At 41.3% G+C, this 24620-nt stretch overlaps 4 protein-coding genes across 7 annotated transcripts; 2 read left to right on the forward strand and 2 right to left on the reverse strand.

The window, feature by feature from the left end:
• The first annotated feature begins 86 nt into the window (after positions 1–86).
• On the forward strand, positions 87–3834 carry gal3st1b (galactose-3-O-sulfotransferase 1b). 2 transcript variants are annotated; one of them, XM_037484914.2, is made up of 3 exons: positions 87–967; positions 1585–1727; positions 1808–3834. In XM_037484914.2, the coding sequence occupies exons 2-3, from the start codon at positions 1606–1608 to the stop codon at positions 2955–2957; spliced, it is 1272 nt and encodes a 423-aa protein (XP_037340811.2). In that variant the 5' UTR covers positions 87–967; positions 1585–1605; the 3' UTR covers positions 2958–3834. The 2 variants fall into 2 exon arrangements, with proteins under 2 accessions (XP_037340811.2, XP_037340810.2); XM_037484913.2 differs by having other exon boundaries at positions 87–1727.
• Positions 3835–3875: 41 nt separating this feature from the next.
• On the reverse strand, positions 3876–4691 carry LOC119226705 (cytochrome b-c1 complex subunit 9). Its single transcript, XM_037484924.2, has 2 exons — positions 4401–4691; positions 3876–4206 (listed from the first exon to the last, which is right to left on the reverse strand). The coding sequence occupies exons 1-2, from the start codon at positions 4539–4541 to the stop codon at positions 4156–4158; spliced, it is 192 nt and encodes a 63-aa protein (XP_037340821.1). The 5' UTR covers positions 4542–4691; the 3' UTR covers positions 3876–4155.
• zmat5 (zinc finger, matrin-type 5) lies at positions 4593–6795 on the forward strand. 2 transcript variants are annotated; one of them, XM_037484922.2, is made up of 6 exons: positions 4593–4731; positions 5262–5435; positions 5629–5691; positions 5793–5873; positions 6188–6296; positions 6405–6795. In XM_037484922.2, exons 2-6 carry the CDS (start codon positions 5309–5311, stop codon positions 6550–6552), a joined length of 528 nt encoding a protein of 175 aa, XP_037340819.1. In that variant the 5' UTR covers positions 4593–4731; positions 5262–5308; the 3' UTR covers positions 6553–6795. The 2 variants fall into 2 exon arrangements, with proteins under 2 accessions (XP_037340819.1, XP_037340820.1); XM_037484923.2 differs by having other exon boundaries at positions 4600–4731; positions 5265–5435.
• A 1377-nt stretch (positions 6796–8172) lies between these two features.
• Positions 8173–21075, reverse strand: cabp7b (calcium binding protein 7b). 2 transcript variants are annotated; one of them, XM_037484920.2, is made up of 6 exons: positions 20896–21075; positions 20311–20421; positions 10582–10725; positions 10345–10457; positions 9777–9924; positions 8173–9688 (listed from the first exon to the last, which is right to left on the reverse strand). In XM_037484920.2, exons 2-6 carry the CDS (start codon positions 20417–20419, stop codon positions 9561–9563), a joined length of 642 nt encoding a protein of 213 aa, XP_037340817.1. In that variant the 5' UTR covers positions 20420–20421; positions 20896–21075; the 3' UTR covers positions 8173–9560. The 2 variants fall into 2 exon arrangements, with proteins under 2 accessions (XP_037340817.1, XP_037340816.1); XM_037484919.2 differs by having other exon boundaries at positions 20311–21075.
• Positions 21076–24620: the final 3545 nt, after the last annotated feature.

Genomic DNA, 24620 nt, shown 5'->3' on the forward strand with positions numbered 1-24620 from the left:
AAGGTTACACATGATGACTAAGCTCACATTTCATCATTTGTTGTGTCATCAGACATGATTCAGCCCAGCAAGAGTCAACAGCAGCTCAGGCACCACCTGGGTCCAGGTATCTGGAGAATAAGACAAAAACCGCCCAACAACGCAGCCGGCTGAGACCAAGCAGGACCCCATTGGGTTCGCTCTCGCTGCTATTATTAATATTGTTATCCTCAATACGCTCAACGATGTGATGTACACAATATGCTGTGTGTATTCCTGTGATGCCATCCTCCTACATTATTTAATTTAAACCATTAATATGAATTGTTTCATTCACATGAGCACACAATGGCTTTATGTTTTAGCTACATATTTATAAAAACTGTTTAAAAATGGGTGGACCCGTTTTCTTACAACTAGACCAACAAGTTCTCCCAAACAGGAAATACAACCAGTGCACCCCTCATATCCTCCATATCCTCATTCTCTGATCTGCTGCTGGAATTAATGGGATCCAATCCAGCATGGAAAAATTGTAGCCATGGCAACTAGACGTTGGTAGAAGTAAGCAGGGAAGTTTTTTGGTGAAAAAATGTACCTCAGTCAGACTTAGAGATTCAATTTGTATACATAAGATTTTTTCTCCAGTCTATTGAAGCATATCCAATGCAAAATGCATTACTAACTGAATACATAAAATAAAATAAATAAACTCTCATTTCTAAGCAACTTAAGTACACTTTCAGAAGATAAAGAACCTACCTTTCGATATGATGTGTCACTCTTAACCTTGCTCAAACAAATATATGTTTAACAGCGGTCTATTTTACAAAACCACTTCAGCCCCTGTGGGAAGAGAACGTGCCTCTGATTCCCGTCACACCTCACAGCCAATGAGACACCAGTTCAGGAAGTGTGTACAGCGTGTTGAACAATAGACCGCTGTGGATAATCCTCACTCCAGCACTGCAAACGCTGTCATCTGCAGGTAAAGAAAGCTTTTTTTCTACAGTATTTCTCCCCGACAAACATCTACCGGGTGTATTATTTATTATAGTCACATTTTGTTTTGATGATCAAAATAAGAGTTGAATTCTTTACCGAATAACGTCAACAGAATTGTTATTTGAAGGTCAAACATGTTTAAACACGTTGGCTGTAATCAATTTTTTATTTTTTATTTACTAAAACTACTCCAACAGGCATACATAGATGTATGATAGTTCATTTTATCAAATTTGAAATACGGACTACACAGATTTTTTACCTAAATGTATCTTTCCGATGCTGTGTATCATTAAGAGAATTTGAGCACTATAAACATGTTTAAAGTGTAAACATGGGTGCTCCATGTTTCATTTGACAGGAAGAACAATTCTGCAGTTTTATTATTGAGGGAGAAGGAGGGGGTGGGTAGGGATGAAGGAGGCGAAATTTGTTGTTTGATACGTAATTGAGATCCCAGTTTAGATGTATGGAAACATACTATTGTAGGAGGAGGGGTCACCACGGTGCACAGCAAAATCCTGCAGGGTGCGTGTCCTGATTTGAGCCTTGCTGTGATCTTCTCCTGCATAAGCGCATGCTCTCTTTTTGCATATGCAGGTTAACGCTTCGGCGATAACAATGTCGGGCGTCAAAGGGAACAGGTGCTCATCGGTGGTACGGAGGCTGATTCTCTGGGTTTTACTGACCAACGTCTTACTGGTGCTGTACTGCTTGACGAACTCACTCCAAGGAAACAATGGGTAAACTTTTTGAAATAAAGCATTATTTATTGAGTTTAAGTCACTTGATCTGTTTGTTCATCCTTTTATTTTATTCTAAGGAGCTTCCAGCAAGCCACGTGTCCTCTAACTGTGGCAAAACTTCTAAAGAAGAATGTCAGCGTCCCTCGTCACAGCACCAAATCAGGAGAGTGCTCCCCCAAAGTGAACATCATGTTCATGAAGACCCACAAAACCGCCAGTAGCACCATGCTCAACATCCTCTTCCGATTCGGGGAAAAGCACAAGCTGAAATTCGCCCTCCCCAATGGGCGCAACGACTTCTTCTACCCGTCACCTTTCCGGTGCTCCCAGGTGAAGGACTACAGGCCCGGGGACTGTTTCAACATCGTTTGTAACCACATGCGCTTCGACCATCAAGAGGTGGCCAAGCTCCTGCCTCCGGATGCTGTGTACATCACCATCTTACGTGACCCGGTGGCCCTCTTTGAGTCGGCCTTCCACTATTACCACCGAGCGGTTCCTCTCACCTGGAGGATCGACGGAGAGGACAAACTGGCACGGTTTCTAAACAGTCCTCAGAGCTTCTACAGCGCAAACGCTTTCAACGCCTTCTACCTTAAGAACTTGCTCCTGTTTGACTTTGGGCTGGACAACAACCTCGAGGCCGACGATCCCCGCGTAGCCAGGATTATTAATGACTTGTCAAAACGTTTCTATCTGGTGCTCTTCGCAGAATATTTCGAGGAGTCTCTTGTCCTGCTTAAGGACACGCTGTGTTGGACCACGGAGGACATCCTGTATTTTAAACTCAATGCTCGCAGGAGCTCATCCGTGTCTCACCTGACCCCCGAGTTGAGAGCCAAAGCTTTACAGTGGAACAAGGCCGACTGGAGGCTTTACCAGCATTTTAATGCTACCTTCTGGGCCAGAGTGGAGGCGTACGGGAGAGAAAAAATGAAACAGGAGGTCAATGAGCTGAGAAGAAGAAATTCTGAGATGAAGGAGATCTGTATCGAGGAGGGAGCGGCGGTTGAGGCCCAAAATATTCAAGACAGACGTTTCCTGCCCTGGCAGCCAATCGGAGAGGCTTCCATCCTGGGGTACAACATGAAGAAAAATATTGATCCCAAATTCAGGACAATCTGTGAGAAAATGCTCACACCTGAAATTCAGTACTTGTCCAAACTGGGCGTAAGCCTGTGGCTCACTAGACTCTGGGGTTGGTTAAAAGATGCTGTTTGGATTTAATTCAAACATTTAGAACATACCAAATTCTCCTGTAACATGTGGGTATGTTTTTCAGTACCTCTATAATGTCATTTTCGATTTGTTTTAAGAGAAGAATTCATATTTTTTGCTTTGTGGAACATGGTGTTTTTTTCACCACTCCCAAATAGGTAAACAGGTGGGTTACGCAATACCTCCTCTTATCAATATTAGTTGGCTGTTCATATCTTCATATACTGTATTATTGTGCATTTTAAATCCTAAATGTAAAAGCTTATGCCTATTTTTTTGTCCTGTACCTGCAGCAATAACACTAACAAACACTGAGGTCCTCAGTGGTTTTTATGTTGTCTGTAAAACAATTATAACGTGTTGCCCAGAGGCCTGATCTGTAGGTACAGTTGGATTCATTTGGATCATAGCGGCCTTGTGTCACCTGGTCATGGCAGTTTATTTGTCTATATACCCGTGACAGTTTGATATTGCAAGTCACATTTCTTTGTGTTCATTTTTGCTTGATTTATTTATATTTTGGTAAAGGACAAAAGCTATATTTTGTCAATTATTACACTCTGCTGAACCATCCACCTTGCACTCTTCATTGAAAGACCGCCTGTCTACTCACTTTGACATCTGATTCAGCCTTTTCAAGAGATATTATAAAACCTATACACACACACACACACACACACACACACACACTGATGTCTCAAAAGGACACCATGTCCATTGTATATTTTTTTAAAAGCTAGCAAACAAGCAGTAAGCAAAAAACATCAGTTTTAAGACACACAACTATGCAAAGCCCATTCCATGTCTAACCAATTGACTCAATGCATTTCTATATGAAGCTAGTGACACACTTTAAGATGATAATGTGATCAGGGTATGTGTCTATTTCAAAACCAATTTGTATAATAAATCAAAAAGGCTGGAAAATCTGTATGACATTAACACTTTTAATTTAACAATTTACTATCAGTGGGGAGAACGAAGGCTTTACACAGGACAGCAAGAAAGGTGGTGACAGGAACCATCGCTCCTTCTTCGGGGGGGGGTCTGGACAGTCAGCGGCCGCAGGTCACACCGGAGATTGACTTGAAGAACACTGTCCACGTTGATGTGCGAGGTTCAGTCGTAAAGTTATGGAGTCCAGGAAGAATGGATGATGGAAGTGTGACAACAGTAGCACTTCAGCCCTGGGTAACCCCGCGGTGTCCTATTCTTCCGCTTTGTTCTCGTAATTGTGTTGGATGTGTTTCCATAGTTTCTATAACAAGACACAAAGAGGATGACGTTACGTGTCACATATAAACAGATAAGTTGGGGTGTCTGGAAATAAGACGCAAACCCTTGACAAGTCAGGTTAGCTTAGCTTAGCTTAGCTAACGTTAGCGCCGCTTCGCCCTCTGCTTACAAGGTCAGGATTAAACGAGCATTACATCACCGAAAGGAAACACTTACCCCACGATTCATTTGCTCAAAAATCGCGTCCCCACCTTGGTCGAAAAGTCTTTCAAAGAAGACTGCTCCGACCATGATGGTTATGGCGAAAGTGGACGTTCTCCTGAAGAGCAGATTGTAGACGGACTTAGCCAGCGCCATGTCGGTGGATAGATCTAGTGCGCAGGACCGGAAGCTGACGTCACTGTTTGTCTGCCCTTCCGCTTCATATGTTATCTGGTAGTAGGAGATCCTGTGCCTTTTATTTTTTTACTTTATAACCAACGTTACACTGTTCGCATCCTCCTCCAAAGCAAACACCACAGAGGAGGTCGCCCTGGTTTCGCCAATGGTATGTACTCGTTGATGTTTACATTTAAAATAATGTTACACATTGTGCATTGATGCAACGTTAATACTAAGCATGGAAGCTAACGTTAACAATTCAGATTGAGAAAACACTACTGATAAATATTTAGAGAAGTTAACGTTAGTTTACGCGTTCACCACTGATTTACCGGGGGACGTATTTGTTCGTTTACATGCTGAGTAAGATTCTAAACCGTTTTGTACCTTTCTATCATAGAAATCGAAGTCGTACCTGAGCACATTAAAATAAGTGCATCGTCTCTACTAGACCAGCAGGGGGCAGCAATCAGCCTTTGTAGATGTGAGACCGTTTAATAAAACTTGAAACCTTTTGTTGACAGTGGCGCAATCAAAAGTGACTAAAATTACAAAGATGACGCATTGGACTATGGGATACTGCTGTGTTTAGCATGTATTTGATTTTTCTCATTTTTAGACACAACTAATACTCCATAGTCAAGCAGCGAGTGCTTATGTTTATGCGTCTGTTTGTGCATGCTTCTTCTCTTTCAGCAGTTTAAAGGGTGACAGTATCCTGGTTTGACCACATAATCTGCACCATGGGGAAGCGATACTACTGTGACTACTGTGACCGGTCCTTTCAGGACAACATGCATAACAGGAAAAAACATCTGAACGGAGTTCAACATCACAGAGCTAAAAAGGCCTGGTATGACTACTTTAGAGGTGAGAAGTTTAACACTAGTCCTCTGAGATGTGCTTACATTAAATGGAGTTACACGCTATTGTTCCATGGCTTGTTTTTCTTTTTTTAATTTACAAATGTAAAAATATATCAATCTTATTTATTGGAGTGCTCCATATTTGCTCACTTTATGATGGGATATATATTATATGACACAATTATTTTTCTTTTTAGATTCTTCAGCCATTCTTTGTGATGAGCAAACAAAGAAACCCTGCAGGAAATTTCTCCAAAAAGGTAACCGAATGGGTTTTAATATATTTTTATTTAAAAACCAGGTATCTATCAAATGCCCTTCTATTAATAATATGTTCCATGGGTATTCTTTTTGTCTTTAGGAATTTGTGATTTTGGCCCAAACTGCAGGTTTTCCCACATGTCCGAAGACGACATGTTTGATTTAAAAAGACAGGTGGAAGGTAAGCTGTAACCAACAGGTGGGGCTGTCTACCGAACCAAGATCCCACACATTAACTGCACACAGCATTTGCATTTTAAATAGTATTATCTAAATGTTTAATAATGAGGTTAACACTCACAGATGTCACACAATATCAACCAGAGGAATAGCTCAAATGTAATTCAGGAGAGTGTGAGGATACCAAGCACCTCCGGCTAGCAATTTCTTGAGCATTTCTTTTATATAAAAGAATAAAAGTCTCAATTGTTCTTTTCTTCAGATGATTGAGTGAATTGTGAAATGTTGACAGCAGTGATATTGACTTTCTTTCAGATGAAAGACGGCTCCGAGAGGACTATGTGGACAGGAAGTTGCCTGGGCGAAGTATAGAAGACTGGCTCTCCAGATGGGAGAAGAAGCAAACCACCCTCGGCAGCAAAGGGTGTGCTCTTTAATTTTTTGTTTCAATGCTTTTTCATACATATTTAGCATTTCTGATGGTTATTCCTGTTCATTTGGAATTCATCTGTTCTATTATTTATCCTTGCAGAGATCTAAAAGATAAGGAAGACAGCGAAGAGGGCCCAGAAGAAAGTGACCTCCCTCAACACCTCCTCTCCATCCCTGTCCTCCCACCCTCTCTGCTCCCTCCTCCTCCAGGCGGATGGAAGGTCAAAGGGACCACGGAATGGGGTTGAATGATATTCACTGTGGGATTCAAATCACCGCTCAGTGGGTGTGTCACATTAATAGAAGGAGGAATGCTACAGAATACATGGCTCCCGGAAAGGAGAATGAATTCAGGATTTCTGTCCGTTTTACCCTGTAAAGGATGCCCTTGAAGATCTGCTCCTAGTAAATGTTTATTTTTTTGTATTCACTTTTATTTGAAACCAATGTCCCAGCTGTAAACCGAAAAAACAAAGACCAAGCTCCTTTTTAATGACTTTGTTTTTTATTGGATTACATGCATCTAGCCAACACTTACTAGTGTATTATAGATGCATTAACCTCTAAATGTGCATTACCTACATAAATTAAAAACCACCAGCTAATCTCAATCTAGACATTAAAGATTCTGAGTAATGTCACATAGCAGGATTATGCAAATGGAAACTGGAAGGTTCGAGGGACTTTTATCAGGGAAAAGGAAATATAATGCATTACTACTTAGTGGTACTTGGATTAATGTAAAGTCCTTACAATTCAAAAATAGATTTAACATCAGATTCATTATTTTTTTTAAACTGGGGAAGATTCTTACGTTACTTTCAAGTGAAGGCATGAGAGTTCAGTTTTTACTCTGAATGACAAAGGCACAGGACAGAAGACATCCACAGTCCAAATAAATAACAACCATTGACACAATCCTTCAACACAGTGCACATAAATCTGCTCATTAAACACTGAATATTACGGTAATTGCTTATATGTCTTAAGACCAGTTTTGACACAAGATTATACATTCACACAAAACCCACACGGTTCACATGAAGAGGTAATGTGACGTCATGTAGGCAGCTACTACAAACAAATTCAAATATCTGATTTATTGCCAGAATGATACAAGCCGATTCATACATTTCCGCTTGTGATATAACTTTGATAAACGTTAAGATAAAAAAAGCACAAAAAAATATATATAGCATTTTGTAAAACCTGTCAATTCTGACGTATTTGTTAAATAAAACATTCTGAGAAATGAATCCTAACAACTCAGAAGAGTTAATGCGAGTTCACGGCATTAATACACACAAGAAAGAACTTCTATCTGAAGGTCCAGCCAACCTGGAAATGACATCAGAAACCTGATATTTTTAGTAAATCCTTTGCATTGTCGTTTTATACAAAACAATATGCTTACATTCATAATAAAAACATGTTGATTTAATGTATCACTTTTCCAAGTAAGAAAATATAATCATGTCTTTTTAAAACACTATGTTGTTTGGTGGCCAATGTAAAAGTCAGAAAACAACATTTTTCATGATATGTTAAATTATTGTTCACAGCATACTTCAAGGTATTTTTTTAGTTTTGAGATATTCTGGGCGTCCACAAAAATCGTCATTTCCTGGAAAATGTCCAATTCTGCATGATTTTGATATTTACTATACAAATTGCATAATTTGTTGAATACATACACTAGCGTTCTAAATTTGATTTCACACACACAGAACACTTAGTAGTTTAATGTACATGCAAGTGTGTTTTCCTGTGAAATTTGCTTTAAATATTAGTTTGTTTTGTCAAAGCTCTTAACTTTTCAAGGTATTCACAGCTGGTAACTCAAGTCATGAAGCAGAGATATTGTCTCCCCCTGTTTCCATTTGACTCGTTATTTTGACTCACTTTGGTTCCTAGATTCACAGATTCTAAATATTGATGTAGTGTAAGTAGTAGTATCGCTGGCACACTGAGTATCAAACATATTTTACTCACTGTGTGGTCATAATTTGTCTTTTTCAATAAATACCCCTCTGCAGGATTTATTTTTACTCCTAATCCTTTATTTTATCTGGACTTTACCGTTCACTTCAGTTAAATGAATAAACGGTGGTTCTCCAAGGCTCAATCTGTGCACAAACAATTAATACAAATCCGTGGGACCATTTGACTTTTCTCCACAACATTGCGCTTAAGGGTTGTAGGTTGTGTCCTTTTGTAATTCAACCCTTTCTTTTCCATCCTTCTTTCACCCTTCAGTGGGTCCTTTTGCTTTTTCACCGTTCCTTCCAACCGGTGGGATCTCGTTTCCATCGTTCAGCAACCGGCTGGTGTTGTTTTTGAATGATGTGACTTGGTTCCCTGCATTAATGGGTCACCAGGACTTGTTGGATTATAACATGATCTTCTATAAATATAACACGTTGTTTTACTCAAAATCAAAGACGTCAACATCAAGGTGTCCCTAAAGGAAAAATCAAAGGTAAAACCAAAGACTTTTTAATTGGGCAATCTTTCAGATATTTTAGACTGGATCAAAGTCATGAACTGACTGCCTGATATTGCTTTTATTTAAAACTACACTGTTAGCACGGCTAATATGTTGCAGAAAGCTTTAAATACCCCGTTTAACAGATTGTGTTTAGAATTAGTGGGACTCCTGTCTTGTGAAGGTTCAGATCCCAGAGGATGTTTAGTCTGCGGAGCATCTTCATCTTCATCATGTCGACTTATAAGACACACTTTCCTGAGGAAATGGTCATTTATTGTTATCTAACCAGGGTATTGGTAATTTATAGTTAAGTCATTTAAAGCTACTTAACATGTAGCCCATCAACGTGTTTATATTGCATTCATTTATTTCATTATTGGGTGAATTCTAAACGACATCTTCTAGTCAACGACAGTAATATGTTTTGATATATTAGACAGAGCACAGCTTTTAGCTTACTACAGCACGGACTTCTATCCTGCTCTCCCATCTCATTTCTTAGAAAACAGCATCATTTTTACTAACGACGTATTCGTCTTTTGATCACTAATCAGCCCTTGAAATGTTTTTCTTTTTACCTTTTTTATGCTTTGCTCCACGGTCACACAAAGCCACCGCGAGACGTCGTTTTTGTTCGTTATGGGGAGAAGCGGTGAAGAACCATCCTGGGTGATGGAGTTGAGCGGAACCGAGCACAGTATTTTTTGGTTTATGTTTCAATGTCCACTGTCCCTTCTTGAATCTCTTTGTAACCAGCTGGTGCGGAACTTACTTCATTCCTCTGCGCAGCATTTGATTTGCAGCGATGAGCATAACGCTGATGATAAATGCGATGGCGAAGGCACAAATCAGGCTTTTACGCACACAGGTGTGTTTTTCCTGTTGAGTTGGGCTTGCTGTGGAAAGATTTAGCAGACATGTTAGCACATTCTGGCTTTAGCAATGTCTAAACAATGTGTGAAATACATGTTGCATGTGACATACTGTCAATGTCCACGTGGGACTCCGGACTGTTCAGGTGGTTCTCCTCCGTCATGATGATGTTCTCGATGTCTTTCATGGTGAGATGGTCACGGAAAGTGTCGTACAGGAGTCTCTTGAGCTCATCCACCGTCAGCTTCTGCATGTCACACTGGGGAGACACATAAAACGCAGAGAAAGGTCAATCAGCAGAGGAAAAGCCCCTCAGAGGGTTGCACGGGGGGTAGCTGCTTGTGACGTTTACTTCATTATGGAACTATGGAATGTAGGGAAATCCATCTTTATGCGCAATACTGCATGTTGCATAGTGTATTTGTCAGAGTGGTGTATTAAGCCGAGGCCATTTGGAAATGACTGAGGCATGAATGTTGTGCCTAATGTGGGAATCATTTTAAGTGACCTATTTAAATGAGTAGCTTTTATATCGGTAATTTCTATATTGTCATTTAATTGAAACAGATGGTGTCACGCATCAACGGAAAAAGCTAGCAGGGAAACTTCAAATAGAGAAAAGAATGGAATAAATGACAGCGTTACAGACTTGATCGCGCATACTAATGCCAACGTATACCTTCCAGAACACTGAATCAAAGTCCGCTCCGTGGAACTTATCAGGCATCCCAGCAGCAGAGAGTTTAGGTCCGAGCAACGTGACGAATTCATCGAAGCCAACTTGGCCGTCACCTGACGAAACAGAAACAAACACAAACGGCTCACTGTGCCGCTCGCATGTTGGATTACAAGCAACTTTCTGACAAAGACACACACACACACACACACACACACACACAAAAAGAGAGAGACATACCGTCGATATCAAGTCGTTGGATGATGACCTCTAGCTCCACCTCGTTGGGCATGTAGCCCAATGAGCGCATTGCCATACCCAGTTCCTGCTTTGAGATGAAGCCGTTCCCATCACGGTCAAATACTTTGAAAGCCTCACGGATCTCTGTTTGAAGAGAAGAGGGAAGTAATTATGTTGGGGCTTGAGAGGGAGGAGCAGCATATTAATATTTACAATTTCACACCGTGAGCAACAGCTGGCTCAGTCGAGAATGTTATTTGAAGTATGTATACACTGTTGGTATGCAGCGTTTAAGGTAACTTATAGCCGCATTGTGTGTTTGTGTTGATTTTAAAATCCTGTGCATTTTAAGTTAAAGCTCAAAAGCATGAAGAAATCTGTTCCTTATATAAAATAATTACAGGGAAGCACGATGGTGATGAAACTTGGTGGAGGGTTTAAGATGGGCCAAGAAAGAACTGCACTGGCCATAGTGGGCCTCCTACTTTATTTCATCACCTGACCTGTCATATTAAAATAATTATCATTTTTAAGTTGAGATCATACGTTATAAATTCCTTGTTTGTTACAGATTTAAACCACGAGAAGCCTTCACAGCTAACACCCGGTAAAATAACACCATAATTGTTTGTGAAAAAAAGGCTGCGAGCAGGTTCATGTGGTGATAATTACAAACTCAGACGTGGGTACAACCTTTGGTAATTACTCCATACCAGTGGCAGCTGGTGGAAAATGTTCTGGGTAATCGAATCAACTTCAGCAATCATCGCAGGTTGATTTAATGAAAAACAATTAAGGCATCAAAAACACATCACTACTCTGCAGTTAAATATTAAATAGGCCTATTTATTCCAAAATTTAAAAAAGTAGTAAATAACACTTACTTTCTGTGACCTTCAAGGGCAGTTCAGTATAATATAATATATATATGTAAATATATTCCATCAAATAATAATCTGTAAGATATAATATATACTGTATATGTGTGAATGGCGATTAAACCCGTGCTCTTTACTCCCTCCAGAACGCACAAGCTTGGACCAGAACCAATGTAGCCTCAGCTTGAGTCGATTTAAGGACGCTGATTGGATGAATTGTATGTCACACATTTTTTTATTTGATCAGCAACTGGCTAAAGAGCTTCGTAGACCCGCCTCCTGCATGCAGTCCTGAGACTGCTCGTAGCGCAGCTAGAACACGCATGAAGACCCAACGTGCACATGACATTTTTGGGCAGATATCATATTTTACAAATATGACTAGGTACATTCGATATTTAAAAAACACAGATGTTGACATTTTTTAAACAATTAGATATGATCTTTTCTTTATTTTCGGGCTCGAGGCGAAGGCGCTCCAGGTGGGGCGACGCCCCATTTCCATCCATTGGCCAGCTGCCACTGCTCCTCACACATTGCCATTTGGCATCCATCCTCACCATGCATCAGGGTATTCTGTTTGAAGTCGACCGTCAAAGGCCCCAAACCGCTGTGGCTCTTTTTTTTGATGTACATCCTCATATATACAAACCTCTTCAATGCCGGCTCAATGGTTACATATCATCAGAAACAAACAAGACATGCAGTTAAGGATATGTCACATTTATTTTTTTATGTATATGAAATCATAGCAAAATATAAAAGATACATGAACACGCTAGAGTGAGTCATGCAGGTGATCAAACCTCAACGTAAGCTAAAACATGAACTCACGTCTACATCCAGTTCTACTGCTGCTGCTACAGCTTCTATGGATCTACGTTACAACCTCCAAAGGAGACATTTTACTGGCCGCTTCTAGAATCGAGAAACCTGGCATGGCGGGATGTGATTGGGAAAGAACCACCTGTAATTTGTATTCAAAACTCACAAGTGGACAAGCATCTATCATCCATCTAGTACACATGAATGACTGCGAGGCCGCAGTTTACAAATGAAGCCAAAGTGGCAGAATCTGTCCCTGTGGGCCGATAGAAGTGTTGCAATTCATTATTTGGGGGAGGCATTTGGGTCTTTCTGAAAAAGTGACACCATCAAACCTTGACACAGCAGACACAACATATTTGTCTGAATTACAGCCAGCGGTGCTGCTTGAGTTTCTTTTTTCTTTTTTATATTTCAGCACCACCCAAGAGTCAATGTCGTGACCCCTGGCTTCCAGGGACAAATGATGAATTCTCTGAGCCAGCTGAGCAGTGGTCGGACTACTGATGCTTCCCACCACGAGAAGAGAATATGGGGATAAACAATGTCTCTGCTTCTCTGAAAAGGACAACTTCATCATAAAATCTTATTTATGACCTGGTTCAAAACATTGAATTTAAATAATTTACTTTCTTTAAAGCAGTATTTTTGGCATTACTCTTTGATATCCAGCATTCCCCATCACAGTAGCTCAGCTCGTTTACATAATTGAAAATTAGATTTAATTTTCATAAAAGATATTATTGACTCCTGCATCTCGCATATCGTTAATCTTAAAACGAATCATCATAGTCTTTAGGTGACAATAACAGAGCGTAGTGCACATATACCAGATACATTTAGACCTTGCTACACTACATACACAATGAGTCTGCACATGATGCTACACAACCACTTGAACATGGTTCAAATATGTTCTTGAAGAAATAAATGTGTTAAAAAGGGTAGTTGATATAAAACAAGTATCTCAAAAGTAAGAGACTGCTCTTGTGATGTCTTTGGGAGACTGTGTGAGGCTTGCGACATACAGTATAGTCACAAAAAAGACCACACTCGCTGTGTGTAAATCATTGATAGATCATCGATAAGATATATGCATTGAGTTATGAGTGCGTAGAAACATTTGTCTAAATGATTATATGTATATATTTCATCTGATAATGTGCATTCTACACATCTGGTGACGGTTGCTGCATTGTCTGAAAAATGAGTCACGGCTCCACAGAGGAAATATTGTTCCAGCATTTTATGGCACAACAATATGTTTGATGTAATGCAACGTATCCTGTGTTACAAATGCTAGAGGATTGGATCGCATCAGGCCAAAAGCAGATGACAGATAAATATTACAACAAACCCACGTCTGAGTTTACTCAAACAAAAGGGATTTGACCAATTCATCAAATTTTGACTGACTATTGACTGATGGTTTCATGGCAGGTTTGACCAGCAGCTGCCAATCAACCGGGATGCTAATTGCTTCCTTAGGAGCAAACAGACGGGTTGATATGTACTGATTCTGCAATGTTTGTTTGTTTTAGTGCATTTGACCTGATTATCACCTCTTTCTTTCACTTAGAATCTTTTAATTTTTTTTAAAGATTTGCACAAATCAAGCAATGAAAAATAAACAGTAAACAACAATAAACATCTGGGCTTATTTGAAGCCTCTATATACTATCAAAATCATCTAACAAAATCTAACATAAAATGAAATATGCATGAGACAGACAGCACAAGAAAAGGAAAGAAAAATGTGAAACCAGGTGTTCTCCTCATCCTTCTCAGCTCTCTGATTGCTTCTTGGCTCAATCACAGACTTGAAGAAACTTTCAGGAGCTGGTGTACAATTTGTGAATAAGCTTGAATTTACCGGTTCCAAACATCAAAGAGCCCCCTTTTGCCAACCCTGAGATCCAAACCCGAGATTTACAAGTCTGCTGACCTTCCGGGGGAAGCTTAAAACAGAACATGACCAGCAGAGCGATGGCAGAGTGATTCATGCCGGTCGTTGGCGCGGCTGAAAACATCCGTGAAATTGGTCCGTGACGAGCACTGATGCCAAGAGGCCCGGCGCTGCGCGCTGGCAGGGAGCCGTCGCCACTGGCAGCGGCGGAAAGGCCATTTAAACTCGCTCACCTAAATAATTGGGAAAATCCCAAATAATGGCTTTGAGCCAGAAGAAAAGTGTGGGAAACAAACGCAGCCTTTTATGAGATGACAATGTTGTGCTTCGCCTTGAGATCATGAACCTCCCATCTAAATTTAAAAAGAAGCTAACCAGCTATTGGGGGTTATTCATGAGAAAGAAATGCCATGTTGTAATTAAAAGATACCACATACAACGTAAAAAAGGTTCAATGTGCATAACTTTGAAATATGTAACTTTGACTAAACTGAACTGTTAAATGAATGGTGCATTGTGCACATTTGGGTTCTCTTTCTGAGACGACTTGTTTCAAGACTGCAGACTGATATTCCTCATTGTGACTATTTCTTTAATTGCGTTTGTCACAGATTTGATTTTGATTTTGATTGGATTTCAAGATTTCGAACTAGAAAGGCAAAAATAATGTTCGTCCACCCTGGGATTTGTGATTGCTTGAAAATGTGATGACTTATTCCTTAGCCCACGCTAAACCCTTCCACAATCTATCATGCAAATTAGGCCAATGGTCCTTTCGTAATGCTTCTGAAAAATAAAAAACTAAACCCAAAACATAACTTCCGATAATAGAAAAGCTGCAAAACATTTGTCTTTTAAGAAGGTCTCTCCTGGCTTTCTGCCTTATCGCTCGCTTGCCAAACTGTCTGTGAAACCACAAGTTCTTGTGAATTTGCAAGGACTGTTCACTGGAGGGAAAGTACATAAAACAGAGGCTGTCGGCATCAATCCAATACGTCTCCGAAGCATTGAAGAAGACAAGAGAACGCGAGAGGTTACTCGAGAGGTTAGGGAGTTGTCTTTATAACAAAGAACCGTGTTACCCTTGAGGTTATCCTTGGGGAAAGTAGCCCGACCGTGATTGTCCAGTTCGCTACAAGGATCCCTCTTCACCCTCCGTAACGATGATGACATGGCACAGGAAGCGTAATGGAGTTAATGCAGCAGGAGGTAGATGAAGAGGCCTCTTTGCTCCACAGGAACGGAACAGAGGAGTGTAGCAGCAGGCAGTCTGCAGTCTGCAAAGCCTCTGAATGTGCACGCGCGGACATAACTCACAAACACCATCCTCGCAAAGCCCTCACCTTAATAGACATACATAGCTTGCGTCAGATGTCAAATTCAGTTGTTGAGCTTCTCTATTTTCTTCGGCAGATGACAAAAAAACAGATTCAGGTATCTTTTGCGTCAATCCAGGATGCAGCTTCTTGCTTTGATGGAAGGGAGGTACGTAAAGAAATAGGTGCCACGTCTTTACAGCGACCTCGAGTCCAGAGGAAAAAAATAAACATTTATTAATTAAGTGAGACCTACTATGACTTATAGTGTCCTAGTAGATAGATAGGCAAGAGATAGGGGGAACCAGCTTTTATGGTGTGAAGAGTCCAGGTGAGATCATCCAAGCTAACAAGCCTGCAGTCAACCAACTCCCTGCTGAGGTCGGCCATCACCACCAGGACGGTGGGAGGCGCCTCGCAACTGTTCACAAAATGGGTTCATTCTGTTAAATGGCAAACTCATTCTGGTAGTTAAAGAAAATGTGCTGGAGGAATAAAAAAAATCTTCCCCGGGAAAGGAATGAGAATCTTTTCATTAGATAAGAGTCCCTCCCAGGTGGTTATGATGATAGCGATATGATGACACCCGTGACATCCTACTCTGTGATGTTGGCGGAGGGGAACCATGTGAATCACATTTACCAGAGGCTACAATGAAAAGACTGCCGTACAACTGAGAGCGCCGTGAGAGCAAAAATAGGTCTATGCGTCATACAAGTACTGTAAGAGCACTGCAGGTGTAAAAAAAAAAAATACTATCACATGTGTATCTTCAAATCTAACTGATGTTTCTGTCCTAGTATAAACCCCTAAAATCTCACATTATATAAAGTCAAAGAGGGATTTATTTAAATGTATATGGTGCTACATTTGGAATTGGGTAACTAGTAGCTTCATATGCTCTCAGACCTCTAAGACCTCGCTTATACACATTGGATCGACTCACAAAAAATGGATAAACACGTTCTGTGTAAACTGAGTTAGTCAGAAATACAATATTATGATGCACGATGCACTCTACAGTACTGTGTTGCCCCTGTAGAGGTTCTTATAACAACACAAATAAAAATGATCCGTCTCCCCATCCTCCAAGGGTCCCACACATTTACACCTCATCTTGCTAATTCGCAGCCTCTTCACATCTTCACATTTACATACAACACACCGGAGACAAAGAGGACGTGCTCCACAAGCCGTGCATTTTAAAACAGCTCCTCGCGTTAAAATATTTTTTAATACTTCCACTACCTGCAGCGCTTTCACAGTCTGAGATGAAATTATGCTACGTGATCCTCTACGGGAAATCAAATAATTAAAAACAGCCAGAGCTTGGCTTTATTACCAGCGGGGACGGCACGTGGTCGCTGTCGCTCCGATAGTGTCACAAACCGTGCAAGAAGCGTTCCCAAACCCAACAGGTGTGTAATTGAGATCAAACGAAGGACGGCTTCAGAAGATGGGTGCCGTCTGAGCGAGGATGTCGTAAGACGAAATCCTGATCAAATAGATGATTGAAAAGTAGACGGAGGCACGGGATGGCGATCGAATAGGTCGTTGACAAAGAGGAAAAGGGGAGTGTAAGGACACTCAGAATGAAACATCTTGTAACAGTGTTAAATTAAGGCTGTTTAAAACCACGATGGTGACAACCTTAATGACCACACGTCTGTCATCGACCACAGAGGAAGTCCTGAACCACGGCCCGGTGTGTACGTGCCACGAGTGTCGATGATCAACCTTGTAGTTCGTTAGTGTGCCGACAAATCCAGAAATGATGACTTGGTGATTGTGAGTCTGACCTGACTTGCAAATATCCCTTCGGAACGTGTAAAGTATTACAATTAAAAGTTACAACGCCCTGACATCTGTAAGACAGCAACGTAAACACATACATGGCACACCTGGTCTTTTAAAAATGTTGCAGAAGAAAACAAAAAGAAACGAAGAGAAAACATTCCATTTGAAAGCACAAAGACAACAGCTTTGCATACAAAGTGGAAGACGGGCTACGATTCGCAACAACGTCTGACGTCTGGGGATTTCTCCCGCTGGCTGTGATCTATTAATACTGTTCACATCCTCCGCCGGTGATGCACTGAGGAGTGATACAAGCTCCATGAGACCTCCACGAGTTTAACTGCCCGGGAAGTCATGACTGTTGAGCCATGAAACGAGAGTCTTATCAGTTTCAACAACATGTGCCGTTCGAGTGTCCGCCAGCTTGATGGGAGCCATGACATGTGTTTTAGTAATTGTAATATCGACACTAATATATTAATATGGTTTTATATAATTATTATATATTCCTTGAATGGTGTTGTTAGATTTTTACTGTAATCAAGTCTAATCATTCCAAATATTTTAGTCTACTAACTATTAACACACAAACTACATGTCCATGCCCATAATAACACCATTAAACATTGTTCTTTTTACTTTGGTGATTCTAATTATATAAGGTAATGGAGAAATTCCATTGCATTTTGGCTAAAGTATCATAGATGTACTCAGTGATCCCAGTGGTTCATGTATAATTGGTTAGCTTTGGCTGTAGAACGTGGCTTTAATATTGCGCTCATTAAATGGGAAAAAACCCTGCACAGCATAATGTTCACATATTTAAATAAACGATGCTCAGTGAGTATAACTCTGTCTCACAGGGTAAACACACACAATCTATGGGTGTGTTGAAAACAAACCACACAGCAGGTTACTGCTGCGTCACTTTTGTGAATATTGGTGCAAAAAGCACATTTTCCTTAAACTGAGAGAAATCCTTTACACAGAGACTTCGCAAGAACCAAGCGCCCCTCGGCAACAGGTACATTATTAGAATAACAATGGTTTAAGCTAACCTTTTTTTTTTGGATGGGACATTTTAAAGTCTCAAATCCGGAAGCATGGGCCTTTTACACTTTTGACAAAAAAGTGTGTGTACAGTTGCTGGCTCAGTAGTAATGGTTTGAATACAGATCAGGCTTCACCTGCATGACACACGGGTGAAGGAGAGGAAGCTTTGCCACTGACCCGCCCACCCGGCAACCATCTGTTCCAAAAACATTCCCTGGAAACCGCTGGTCCATTAAGAGCTGTGAGTTAGTTCATCCTGTGAATATATAGCCATCAGTCACAGTGATGTGTTAAAGCTGTGCTCTCATGTGATCCCAAAATTATACACACACCTTGCTGAGAATGAGGTATTATTATAACCGTAAACATGGTGTGGGAGAGTAATTGCATCGGATGAGCATCAGTGAACTTCTGCCTTAAAGATTTGAGGGATGAATGTATTGTTTTGGCTGTTTTTTGGACACCCGAGACCAACAAAAAAAAGCTGTTTCATAAAGAGCGGACCGTCCGGAGTGCTGTTCAGCAGCTCCCACGCTGTGTGCGAAGGTGGAGCAATTCTAGCGTCAAGGGGGGTGGGGGGCTGTTCACTAGGTGGGAGGTTGCTGATTCAGTCGATCTGAGGACCTGCGATATGGAAGACCTTCACCTGGAACTGTTCTGCCTCCCTGCACGGCTACAGGCAGCGTTCTCTAACACGCCGGCGGAGCGGCTGGGTGACCAAACACAGAGGCCCGTTGACCCTGGCCACTGCCGAGGGGTGAGGCCGTGTACATCAAGCAGCGCAACCACTGGCTCAGTGAATACAGTAGCGCTTGACTTGTCCGTCTCTGTTCTGTGGGGAATACTTAACAGAGCTACAGAAAAAATATTTATCTATTACTTGGAAGGCTGTGTCGTAAACAACTGCAACCGGCGACCCTGGGCGTGGGTGTTGCTCTTGCTTTTGTTTTTCCCCCAGCCAACCTTTTAATTAAATGTATGCCGTCATTGCCGATAGCGGATTTTCAATGTCAAACGGGTGGCTCAAAGGAAGGGCAGGCAGCCACTTGTGGGCGCGGGCAACCTGCAGATAAAAGAAAGGGAAATGGAATTCCTTCTGAATAAAAGACTTGGTGATATCAAATCTGATGTGAGTTATCTCTTCATTGTAGCGCTCCAAATCCTTGGCAGTGGTGCTTTCTCATTGAGAGGACCATTTGGCAAAACAGAACCTTGTTTTTAATGGCTATGCACTTTGGTTTCCTTTGAAAGGAACAGCCATAAAGCTCTAATGAATTTGGATGGGCTAATGGCAACACTTGCTGTGAATGGTCTTTTTTTTGTTTGAAGCAAAGACAAAATACACAAACCGGAAACAGGTGAGAGGATTTAATTTGAGCCCAAAAAGAATCAATATCGTATCTTATTTGTGACTTGGGATATTTTTTAGAATTTGTATTTGAATCTGCTTTTTTATTGCTTTTGAGATTTCCATTAATCACAGCCCATTTCCTCACAGGTGCACAGGATTTCAAAGCCCTGCCTCTTGACTCAAGCACAAATGTCTCACATGGAATCCAGAGCAATCAATGCTAACAGGTGCCACGCTCACAGCCAGGAGATGGATGTGTCTCAATCACAAGTGCATAAAAATGTGTCATGTGTTAAGAACCTGGCGGGTGCTGAAATCAATTTATGACCGTTGTTAGATGATGATGTGATAAAAAAAAACAGTTCATTTTGGAAACCAGGTTTGAAGAGATTTATATAGACAGTGTGTCGATATGTATTCTGGATTTTTTGGAAACATTTAAATCTTTAATCATAATGTCGGTTCACTGCTCGGATGTGTGCTTCAGGAGAAATCTGGAGCTCTCCAGGGTCCTCAACCGGCTCGTCAGGTGGACGTTGCACATCTGTAGATGCAACAACTCTCTAACATTAACAACAAGCACATGCGACGCACGAGACTCACCTTCCACCTCATCCTCGGGCAGGATGACGGGGGTCCGGTAGGACAGGACATCTGGAATTGTGCAAAGTCCCTTGTACATGAACCTGGTGGTCACGGCGCGCACTGGCATTTCTGCGAGAGAAAACCAACTGTGTGGCGATCCTCATATATCCCAGCACACAGACCCGTTGCCACTGTGTTCGATGCGCAAAATCTCAGGCAAATGAAACAAGAATCCCCCCCTTTTACCTCCCCTCCTCTTCTCCCCCCTCGTGCAAAGTTCTACCCTCGCTGTGTTTTCTGTTTTTTTGTTCTTCCAAGGAGAATAAAAGGATGCCTCAACGAGCTGCGGGATGCAGCCCGCAAACCACCGCAGCAGATTATATGGAGATATTAGGAAATACCATTTATATTAAAAAAAACTTTTACTTCATAACCTGTTGACCGCTAAGATATCGATTAGCTCAATGGAGTCAAACAGAGTAACAGTCTACTTTGACTTGTTTTTGCGCCAACGACAAAAAAAAACCCGTTTAAAACAAAGACGATACACAAATCGAAACAATTTCGACCTTTTTTGCTGTTATTGTTGATGATATTTCCTACCGAAAATAATCGGCTTCACTTTTCTCCGTCGCGCTATTTTCTTTTAAAATAAAAGCGGATCGATGAATTGAACACGAGCCCCGGTTGTAACGACCTGCGGATCAGTCTTTGTTTCCTAGAGAGCCGCTTCGAGGGATTCCAGGGTGACCCCCCCTTCTCATCTGATACAATTCTAATGTGAGGCAGTGATCCCCCCTCCTCTTTCTCTCTCTCTCTCTCTCTCTCTCCCCCCTCCCTCACAAAGGAGCGCTCAGGCACACACGCACGCGCATTCGCGGACACGCTGCAGCTTCTGTCCATTGACCGTTTCCAAATTATAAAGGGATTAGCCTCATTTTGTTAAAACACGTCAGAGTTGCAAAAATACATTAAGAAAAGTATGAAATATTGCGTGTTTAATAGCCTCATCACAAAAACGTAATATTCAACGAGTGAGACTTTGAGCACTTTGCCTGCTGGAGGCTAAATGGAAGGTGAGGGAACTAATAACTGAAAAATGTAATTAAGGCCGCAGGCAATTTATCAAGTAGGTTTCAGGCAGTCAGTAAACAACTCATTATCAAACATGAATTCAGTAAAAATTTAAATCTGAGCTATGGTTTTGAAAAGCCTAAGACAGCTGAACCAATAAGGTTAAATAAGTAGTTTAACAGCTGATCTATAGAGAATAAGTTGAACACAGCATAAATAACTCAAAGCATCCTGACTTTTCACTCACTCGTCGATGCATGTTGAGCGAACATCAACACGTCTCCTTCGAATCTTGTGACGGACGAGGATTTATACAAACAGCAAAAATAACAATGTAGTGGAGGACATTTCTAAATCTGCTCATGAAATGACCAAAAATTCCAGTGAGCAAGCCCACTGAAAGGGTTACAGGCAGCCCATTATGTATTGATTTAAACCCCAAGCAACCCTTGGAAACCACTCCCCCCCCCCCCCCCCCCAAAAATGTTGAGGATTCCTGCATCTTGCATGGCCATGCCCTGCGTCGGTATCTTTCCACCATGGTTCATGGCAGATAAGTACGGTGTGTGCTGAGAGAGCTGCATGTTTTTCAAGTGTTTATACGACTGACAGGTCTATTCCCGTTGGAATGAGAAGGGATCGTCTGTTTCTGTTGCACCTGAGCCTCCTGCTGGCTCTGTATTCACGAGGAAACTCAGAACCAGAATAACAGGCTTTGTTCTCCCTCCGATCCTCCACATCATGATGGATGTGTGATGGCTCCGGCTCAAAGACTTTAATCATTTTCACACATTCTTTCAAGCTTTGGTAAAACATGACGATATCCAGTGAAAGCAGAATAGGATTTCAAATATCAGAGGGTAACTCTGCATTTGTGAAACATATTGAATGTATTCATCATTTACATTCATCTGAGTATATATAAATCCTAAAAAAAAAGACTACTTTTAATAATAAAACAACTGAACCAAGATGCCTTCTCATTCCCTGGAGAGGCTGGGAAAGCTTCTTAGAGCAGTTTTCGTCAAACTCCTCACCCCCAAACCTACCAATAATATTTGAAAGAGGAATGTTAGAGTTGCCTCTGCATTGCGGTTGATGGATGCGACTAAAAGTTTGACGCAAACAGATGCCTCCGTGGTTGGAAATGGAGCCAAAGTGGTCGTCCACCTGAGGGCTGACACTAGTTTGAGACCACCCCCGTCCTGACATCCATCTTTACATCCTACTATCATCAAATTAAGCCTGCAGGGAGGACTGACAGGTTGTCTACAGAGGCAGCAGAGCGGAAAGCAGGCGGCTAAGAGACATCGAAGCCGTAGCTGCAGACACCCTGGAAGTCGAGATGGGTAATATTCGGCGCTGGATGGAGGAAAACCCCTCTGAATTCAAAGAGCGAATATATATATATATATATATATATATATATATATATCCAGTTAGCCCGGTAAACGAGGGCCCGGACATAAGAACCATGAAGGCAGCAGAGCAGTTTACAAATATATGTCCGGGATTACCTTTCTGAGGCGGACTGACCTCTGACTGACCTCTGACTGCATTCAGCCATTTTATCTATTTCCCCCAAATCCATACTAAATTAATTCAATATATGGTCAAGAATCTGACAGCTTTGTCTCAAACATGCAAGAGAAAAACACAACACAACAAAAAGCCGGCAGAATGACTTGATATTCATACGTGGTTGCGTGTGGATCTAGTTAGACGTCCCTCTGCCTGGAATGAGGTTCATGTTTATCTTAAGGAAACACGGGTCAAATTCTAAATGAAGACATTACAATAGCGTTGCCCCACCACGGCAAATGCAATCTACGGAACTAACAGTGCAGAAAGAAGTTCCAAAAATCTCATCAATGTCACCTACATCTAAACAAAACAAGATTAATTTGGGATTATTGATTGCTTTCGTAATTGAATAAAAAAAAACCCTGGTTTCAGAAACTACAGACACAATGTATGTGAGCGGAATCGTAACACAGAGAGTCAGATTCCAAATGAAACTTTCTCTGGGTTTTCCATTTGCGTCTGAGCTCCCAGTCAGTGGAGAATTAAGTCTAGTCAATTTTATGAATAAACGCCATTTCACAAATATTAATAAAGGAAGAATTCCGTAGGGAAATTTCACAGGGAGCAACAGATGCAAATGGAATTTAGGGTAGGCAAAGAAGATGAAGAAAGAATAATGAGAATCTTTGTTTTTGCAAATAATACATTTTCGTCCGATGCTGCTTCTTAAATTTCTGTTAATGGGTTAAGAAAAAAAAATACCAATTAAGATTTAAACTGTTCTAAATGTTCTGAATCTTAAACATTAGATTATGTGAATCGTGAGTTCACCCTTCAGAGTTAAACTGAACACACCATTGTGGTGAAATAACGTAAAGATGTCACTCTCCTCTGAAAGATGGCGTATAAACAGCGTGTCGGGTTTAGAGGAGACACATAATGTGTGTTTCTTGCGTCCCTTTCATAGAGCAGGCTCTTAAGATGTCAGTATTGTCGATCCATTTCTTCTTCCACTTATCTTCTTTAACTGTCCTTCAAAAAACACATCGGTTCCGATATTTATTATTCCGTTATATATTGTTGAACTCTTTTCCGCTCTCACCATTCTGAGCTGCGGGTGTAATTGGCAATTAGACATCGGGGGCGCGACATTATCTGCATTGCCCGGTGAGTCATGAATATTTCATGGCGTTACCGCAATTCGCATTCACCAGGAGCGCCTGCTCCGGCTCGGTCGGCTTCCCTGACACCGATCCGCCCCTGGTCCGGGGTGCGACCGCACCGCGCCTCCAGGGGTTTAATGAACTGGCTGGTTTGAGGGCGGTTGTGATGTCGTCACGCTGTAAAACAAGTTCAAATTCAAATTTGATGAGGAAAAATGCAGATTTTGGGATGTATTATTCATCTGGTCCGAATGCTGACTCCATGGAGCCGAGCTGCGGGACGTCAGGCCGGACTGGAGCATCTGCTCGGGAACTGAATGCACTGATGGTTTTTAGTGAGCAGACCAGCAGACATTAGGGCATTGTCTGCAGCTTGTGTTACTGTTTCATTCTCCTTCACGTCTGTGACAACAGATGATGATGGATTTCCTAAATGACCTGTTGCCGTGGCAGATGGCATGCTCTGCCATTAACGGCAATGGTGAGAATTCCCCCGGCATCCTGCTGAAATATTCATCTTGAATCTTCATGACCAATATCAATGTAACTCATTTGTTTTTTTTCACC

The sequence above is a fragment of the Pungitius pungitius genome, chromosome 18 (genome assembly GCF_949316345.1).
Source record: "Pungitius pungitius chromosome 18, fPunPun2.1, whole genome shotgun sequence".
Lineage (NCBI taxonomy): Eukaryota > Metazoa > Chordata > Actinopteri > Perciformes > Gasterosteidae > Pungitius > Pungitius pungitius.